The sequence below is a fragment of the Mytilus trossulus genome, chromosome 1 (genome assembly GCF_036588685.1).
Source record: "Mytilus trossulus isolate FHL-02 chromosome 1, PNRI_Mtr1.1.1.hap1, whole genome shotgun sequence".
Taxonomy (NCBI): Eukaryota; Metazoa; Mollusca; class Bivalvia; order Mytilida; family Mytilidae; genus Mytilus; species Mytilus trossulus.
The window spans coordinates 99,221,643-99,230,066 of record NC_086373.1 but is presented as its reverse complement, the minus strand read 5'-3'; the positions used below and the strand labels follow the sequence as shown (position 1 = coordinate 99,230,066).

The 8,424-nt window shown below is 31.6% G+C and overlaps 1 protein-coding gene across 1 annotated transcript; it reads left to right on the top strand.

The window, feature by feature from the left end:
* The first annotated feature begins 156 nt into the window (after positions 1–156).
* LOC134693244 (EARP and GARP complex-interacting protein 1-like) lies at positions 157–6,782 on the top strand. Its single transcript, XM_063553991.1, has 9 exons — positions 157–244; positions 1,153–1,236; positions 1,971–2,103; positions 2,754–2,898; positions 3,329–3,428; positions 3,821–3,957; positions 4,481–4,648; positions 5,089–5,256; positions 6,539–6,782. Exons 1-9 carry the CDS (start codon positions 203–205, stop codon positions 6,711–6,713), a joined length of 1,152 nt encoding a protein of 383 aa, XP_063410061.1. The 5' UTR covers positions 157–202; the 3' UTR covers positions 6,714–6,782.
* Positions 6,783–8,424: the final 1,642 nt, after the last annotated feature.

Genomic DNA, 8,424 nt, shown 5'->3' with positions numbered 1-8,424 from the left:
TTTAAAATGATAATTGAATAATTTTATGTTTCGCTTTTTACGACTGCCGAAAAATGACTTACTGGTTTCCATTTAGTCTCGATCATCCAGCCGCTTTATTTTTCAAAGTAGAGCTATATTTAAATGTGCGTCTGGGTTATCGAGACTAGTTTCCATTTCCCCCCATCCTACAGAAAAAAAATTAGGGACCAGACACACAGCTATGGACGACGAATCGCCTGTCATTTATGGGCTAGAATTTCAGGTTATCTCCGTTATATTTTAATAAAAAACTGTTAAAAAGCTTTCCCTGGAAGATAATAATAATGTCGCCTTCTCATACTGATTGGTTTTGTTAGGCATATTTAGAACTCGTCCTAAATTAGTCCATTTTCATTTACAAATTACTTAATTAGACTTCAAATAATCTTGAAACTCAATGAAAGGTAGTCCAAATAATTATAACATCTGTAGGATATTATATTTTTTCTTTGATGCCTTAGGAGCATCAACGCATGAAGGCGTCAAGGCAAAAATTTGAAATAGCCTTCCAAAACATCATGACTATTTGAACAACTTGAAAGGCTATAATTAATTTATATTTTTTTCTTTGACGCCTCACATCGACAGGAAGGGGTCTAAGCAAAAATTTAAAATAGCCCTCCAAGATGTCATAATGATTTGGACAAGTCCCAAATATGAATTGAATAGTTGCCCCTCCGAAATGGATGGACTGCTTAGTTGCAACTGGAGCCGACTAACGTCCTTGAGACTATATAAAAGAGGGACGAAAGATACCAGAGAGATGGTCAAACTCATAAATCGAAAATAAACTGACAAAGCCATGGCTAAAAATGAAAAAGACAAACAGACAAACAATAGTACACTTGCATATATATGACACAACATAGAAAACTAAAGAATAAACAACATGAACCCTACCAAAAACTAGGGGTGATCTTGATTTGGAGTTGTCATTCATCAATGTAATATGATAATCAGTACATGACACATGAAATATGATATGAGTACATGTTTAACATGTAAAAGCTTAATAACAATTATTATAATAAACATAAAGAAATAGAGCATGCAGTCGCAGTGACACAATTATTATTTGTATAACTCTTTTAATTTAAGTTATTTATAGAATATTTTTTTCTCATTCAACAGGCCAAAGCATTAACTGCACAAACAGGAGAAACTGATAAGATCAGGTTTCTGGTTGGAACTCAGTCTTTACGAGTAGAAAATCAGGTAAATCAGCAGGAACAGAATTCTTCATTAATAAAATTGAGAATGGAAATGGGGAATGTGTCAAAGAGACAACAACCCAACCAAAGAAAAAAACAACAGCAGAAGGTCACCAACAGGTCTTCAATGTAGCAAGAAAGTCCTTCAGCTGGCCCCTAAACAAATATATACTAGTTTAGTGATAATGAACGCCATACTAATTTCCAAATTGTACACAAGAAACCTGAATCATTATTAAAACCTTAATATACTGATTGGGCAACGGAGTAATTTTTATAAGCGTGATTTTTTTTCACTACCTTTGTTCTATCCTATGACTGTTTCATTTTCTATTATTTACGTGGTCAAATATGATGACATGGGTTCTAGTACACTTGAGGTTATAAAATCTGTGCTTATCAGTTAAAACTTAATAACACTATAAAAATAAGGAGATGTGGTATGATTTCCAATGAGACAACTGTCAACCAAAGTTCAAATGAAGTGGATGTAAGCAATTATAGCGTGTTTACTAAAATTAGGCAACCATAAGGCCTCCAAAAATGAGACTACTATTCTATATGTAAGAATAACAACAGATAAGATACCTAAAGATTCTGTCAATTTTATCATTATTTATATGTTCATTAATAACCCTAATTTTCAATATTACCTTATACATGAATAAAATTCTAATTTAGTTTTAAATGATATCCCATCAGGTAAAAAAACAATTCTTATTTGATTTTATTTTCCAGATTCATCATATTGATTTTGATGATGAAAACAACATCATTAACAAGAACATTTACCTACATCCTGAAGGAGAGATCTGGAATATTAATGCCTCAACAATTGACAAAGACTTAATGACAACATGTTACAATAAAAGTAAACAAACATTATGCTGTATATTGGGTATAAGGGGCAATTAACAATCATCTTATCAAATTGACAAAGATCTGTATACCCTAATGCATTAAAATAAAAAAAAGGATGACTGTAAAGAAAAAAAAGTAAGATAATAAAAAAATAATTGCTTATCATCCTGCCTCTTATTTGAGATCATGGACTGGTATATAAACTGAAATAAAAAATTATAAAATCATCATCATGAAAACCTAGTCATTTGTTCCTTTATAAAATTACAGACAAATGAAAAGTAAACTAAATTGTATTAAAAATATGAGTAAACAATATTTAACATAATGATACCTGTACATCATCATTCCATGTTTTAAGCACCTTAGGAGTAGAGCATTCTAGTCTTGAGTGTGGGATATCATTGGTTCAATCACAAGCTAAGTCCAATCAAAGGCTTGAAAATTAATACAATTTATATTGCATTTAGCAGTATCAGCAAATAATGTTTTTTTTTTATCAGAGTAAGAATAATATGTCTACGTAGGATAACACATCTACCTACAGACTTGTGAACTAGCATGTTATTGTTAAAAATTAAATTAAAAAGTTCAGTGCTTCAATCTAGTACCAAGCAGTGTTTATATTCATGACACATTTAAAATATATTTTATGTGCAGCATCAGAATCAAAGACAGAAATGAAGGCAGCTATTTGGAGACTACCCTCTGATTTTGATAGTGGTCAAGCAGATGACCAGTCAGCACATCCAGCTGTCCGATTGGTCTGTCATCTAAACAACTCAGAATACGGTGACATGAAAAGGTCAGTTTATAACTTTGTGCATATTTTTAACAGAGGTAAATCATGAATGTATTAAATAGTAGTCACAGAAAAGTTTTTAAAAAAAAGGCATTATGAATTTTATAAGAATCATAATATTGTTCAAACAGTGTGTCTGTCATGTATAATAAACTCATATATATATATAGATCCCAGGATTAAAATTAGGTATATATGTCAGAAACGATTTTTTTTTCTACCAAAGAATCATCTCAGGTACTCAAATAAAAAAAAATAAAAAAGGCCTTTTAAAATACCAACAAATATTCTAATCACATCAGCATATCTCGTTCTAAATAAATGCATATAGATTGCTTGTGGATGTTAAAGAATCAACAGCATCCTTATCAAATGCTAAATTTGAAAAGCTGTTAACTTACATTAAATTAAATAATGTCCTTCCTTTTTACAGTGTTCTATGGCATCCAACAGGAGACACCTCAACTGTGATAGGCTTTGCAGATAATCATATAGTATTGTGGGATATTGACACGTCTTCAAGTACTGCAAAGGTAGTATTTTTAACCCTTCTTTTAGTTGTGGGAAAATAAATTTTCAGTTCTATTTTGAATACAAAATTAGACTGTTGTCATCATTATGCATTCACAGCATAATCCATGATTTTTATATTGTTTTGCAACTGTTATTTATTTTTCATCATGACAAATCACACCATTGTTTGGATAAAAGGATCAGGTTTATCTCCCTTTGTCTTGTAAATTGGAGAAGTAGTCATGTGAAGTCTTTGGGATTTTAAGTTTTACAGTTAACAAATATAGATTATTTAAGTAATCCAAACTTTGCAAATGTTTAAATAAATAAGTACAATTTTGATTATAAGAAAATGAACCATATATTTCCATACTTTGTAGTATTGCTTTCATTTTTTTTTTTATGTTAACAGATGACAGCTTCTACAGGATTAGATAGTAAAGGTAACTCCAAATTTACCTGTGGGCGATGGAATCCTCATCACAATTGTACACAGATAGCCACTGCAAATGACACACACATACGAGGATGGGACATTAGGAGTATGCAGTAAGTCTGTTTACCGCTATAAATGACTCACAAAGTCTTGTCGAAAACCAGAATATTCACTTGGAGATTTACATGCAGTAAATCTGTCAGCAATTTGAGATGAGATAAGAACATAGAAGTAAACCTATCTACAGCTACTGACACATTCATATTGGGACATTGGAACCATAAAGAAATATTGTTTGCAATTGCTAACAAATACATATAATAACATTACGGTACCAACTTTCCTGTTGTTTAGTCATCATGCAGTCTTCATTAATGACATAAAAAGAGGGTTGTAATCAGAACCATTATATATTTTACTTCTTACAATAAGGATGGGGACATAAGAACCACACAAGTTACTTTTCTCTACAGCCACCAAAATAAACATAAGGTGCATATGTACAGACACTCACTCACTTACAAATAATTTGACTGTTTTATATTCAGTAGGAATATCAATTTATGAAGTTTGATTAAAATACTTATAGATTTAAATATATTTTATATTTTGATTTTTCTTCTGTTTTTGCATTAGACAGGTTTATACCATAGAGAATGCACATGGTCAGTTGGTCCGAGACTTGGACTTCAATCCAAATAAACAATATTATATAGTAAGCTGTGGTGATGATTGTAAGGTCAAATTCTGGGACATCAGAAATCCCACAGAGTCACTGGCTGTTCTCTCCCAACATTCTCATTGGTAATTATAACAAATAGTTCTTATAGATTTTTTTAATTTGTTATATTTCTCTGCATTATTTTGATTTCATATATACATTTTCAGAGCTTTAAATTAATTTATTATTTATTTTTTGTTGCACAAAAGAAATAACAGTTATAGATCCAAGGCATGTGTATAGCATATGAATAAACCCCAGTGAAAGTTACCAAAGTAGTTTTGGCAATCGAAATGTAAACTAAAATAAAATTTCTGACAAACTAAGTATTTGTAGACATGAAAATCATATCAGATTGATTTCAGTTTTAATCAACCTTGCACATGTATCATATTAATTATGTGATATGTAATATGTGAGAACCAGACAGGAAGTCCTCAACAGTTTTGTTTCCTCTCAAAATTTTGATATGATAAATATTTAGAAGTAATCAGAGATTAACCTGTTTCTTTTTCTATTTCAGGGTATGGTCTGTGAAATACAATCATTTCCATGACCAGTTGATATTATCGTCCAGTAGCGATAGCCGTGTTATTTTGAACAGTGTTGTATCCCTGTCATCTGAACCCTATGGTAATCTAGCAGATAATAATGATAGTGATAGTGATGATGATCATGATGAAATTGAAAGGTAGGCATCAAGACAACTATTAGTTACAACTCAGGTCTATATGGTTACTGTATAGTGCATACATTTTTATTGGGATTTTTTTTAAAATGGAAATGGACAAAAATGTGAGTTCAATTATTGCAATTTAAAAAAGTCTGTATACAGACCCATATCTCAGCTATTATTATTGCATTGATAAAAATCCAGGAATAGTTTATGAATTTACTGTATTTCTTTTTCATGCCACCTTAGCACTGTGATGAGATTGTTTCTACAAACCCTAAATGGGGTTATATAGATTTATATAGAATTTCTAGATTTGGCACTTAATTTAAAGATAAAAACAATGGTGCCGGACTACAGGGAAATAGTTTATTGACTGTGAAAATTCTAGACGCAAGTGTGAACATAATCAGCTTGAGACAATAAAAAGTGACTTGAAATGTATGGTACCGTATAACCTTTTAATATATCTTGTTTAAAGAAACATTGGTAAGGCACTTTGGCAAGACTGTTGAAGCTTCATGTGCTTTCTACCTATATCATCATGCAATCTGAATTATGACAGAGTTGGATCAAGGGGACTATATAGCTTTATATATGATAAATGCATAGACTTTTTACAAGAATCACTCTTAACATTGTCTCGTCAGGGGACCTTTTTTCAAAATCCTAGACATGCTCCTGTATAATGTATTTATTACATTCTTCATGATTTTTGTTTTCCAAAAAATTGTGTCATATTATTTCAAATTTGGGACCAGATATAAGGAGTGATGTCTGGAGTATTTGAATTAGATACCAGCAACACAGAAATAAGAATACATGTATAAGGAAATGTGGGTTGTATCTAAATAAGATGGCAGCACAGCAACACTGAAATCAAAATAAAAAGATATGTTGGATATAATCTCCATGAAACAACATCACAGCAAAATCAGAAAAGATTGTAAGAGGTCAAGAAACTTCCTTCAACAGTATACAAGTGTCAATAGCATATATCAAGTGCTAAAACCCTAGATAGTTGAGAGTAGATTAATCAGACTTACTTAAATATTCTATAAATTCAAATGATTTAAAACACAAACATTTTTTAAAGAAATTATTAAAAAGAAACTACTAATGAGATGAATGTATTCTATGTAATTTTGCAGGTACTAGTTAATAAAGTATAATGAATAATAGCAATAAAAGTGCTGTTCCTTTGCTTTTGTGTGTTTTTTGCTGTACATGTACTAATTTTGTGTCATGAATGGATACCCCGTATTCTATGTTTTTATTATAACTTTTTATCGTCCAACAGATCTAAAGAACCTCAACAAGATGGTATAATATCTACGTATGAAGAACATGAAGATAGTGTTTATGCTGTAGACTGGTCAGCGGCAGATCCCTGGGTGTTTGCTTCTCTGAGTTACGATGGACGATTAGTTATAAACAGAGTACCTCGGGCTGAAAAGTACAAAATTTTGTTGTGACGAATAGACACTGGTGTTGTTAATGTGCAATATATATGTTATTTATTAAATATCTTAGTACTTCAATAATTGATATTAAAGATCAGTATTAGAATTATCAGTGAAAAACTAACAAACACACAAAATACACATATATATTATAAAAAGAGAGATGTGGTATTTTTGCGGATGAGATCAAAGTAGAAATGACATTATAGTGTACAACTACAGATTACTCCACAACCATTTACGATTGGTGTAATATTTGGCTGATTTTTTTGCCACTGCCGTAGCAGATGGAGCAATTATGTTTTACCCTGGTCCCTGTGTATTTCAGTATGTACATCCCAAATTTAGTTTTTGTCTTGCCTTGATGGAGTCAAAATCAAGACACAGGTATGCTGTTCTGTGTGCCTTGAACAATGTATTAGTATGTGATTATATAGATATAGGAAGATGTGGTGTGAGTGCCAATGAGACAACTCTCCATCCAAATAACAATTTAAAAAGTAAACCATTATAGGTTAAAGTACGGTCTTCAACACGGAGCCTTGGCTCACACCGAACAACAAGCTATAAAGGGCCCCAAAATTACTAGTGTAAAACCATTCAAACGGGCAAAATAACGGTCTAATCTAGTTTATGTTGAACCACTAGACAAGTGGTAGGGCAATAATATTTTGTATGCAGTTGTATAAGCATTGGCATATCTCGTTTTCATGAAGATTATTTGTCCAGGCCCCCTCAGTCATGGTCTATTGACTTTGAAACTGTCGCTTACTTTACATGTACCGGTATTAGTTTGTGATTAGGTCAGTTTGAGATGAACTACTAAATTGTTAAGTCAATGGTATTTGGTATGCAAATGTATTGGTATTGCAAGTTTCTTTTCCATGGATATTATATATATATTTGTGTTTAGGTTTGTTTTAAGGGAACTATTTATGAGATTTCAGTGGTTTTTACAGTTACACAGTTATATTAGCATTGGCACATCTCATTCCCATGGGGATTGTTTATCCCTGTACCTTTAGTCATGGTTCATTGACTTTGAATATTTGCATAACTTTTGCATTATCAAAATAACAATTAGTTGATGCTTCTATCTGTGTTTCCAGTTTATTGTTCTCTAAGATTGCCTCATCCAAATGTAATGAAACTTGTACACAATGCTGATTACAACAAAACACCCACCAGGTTTGAATTTTGGTGGCGTCACTCTTACCATTTTAGAGTTATGCATCTTTACAAATGCAGAAATTGCTCAACTTAAATTTGCATCACACAAATGTTATAAAACTTGTACACAATGCTTATTACATCAAGATTGAGTTTTGGTAGTGTCACTTTAACCATTCTTGAGTTATGTCCCTTTACAATGTTGAATGCAAGCGGGGGAATCATCTGTGACCCATGGACACAATCCCCATTTATTTGTAAAGTTTCTGGCATCATGCAACAATCACGTTTTCAATCATGAAATAAAATATTTTTAAATTTTGACACATAATTTGCGACAAATTGTTTTCAGTTTCAGTGAAGACAGACAAATTTTCAAACAAAAGAAGTACCTGTAATAGTACAACCCAAACCAACTTAAAATGATAATTATTTTGTGTTCAGTCTGAGATTTTTCACACCTCTTCTTCAAAGTAGCCCATGGGTATATATATTTATTTCTTTACTTTATTCTGTCCAGAAGTCCATGAATTTATTTCAACATTTTTCTAAA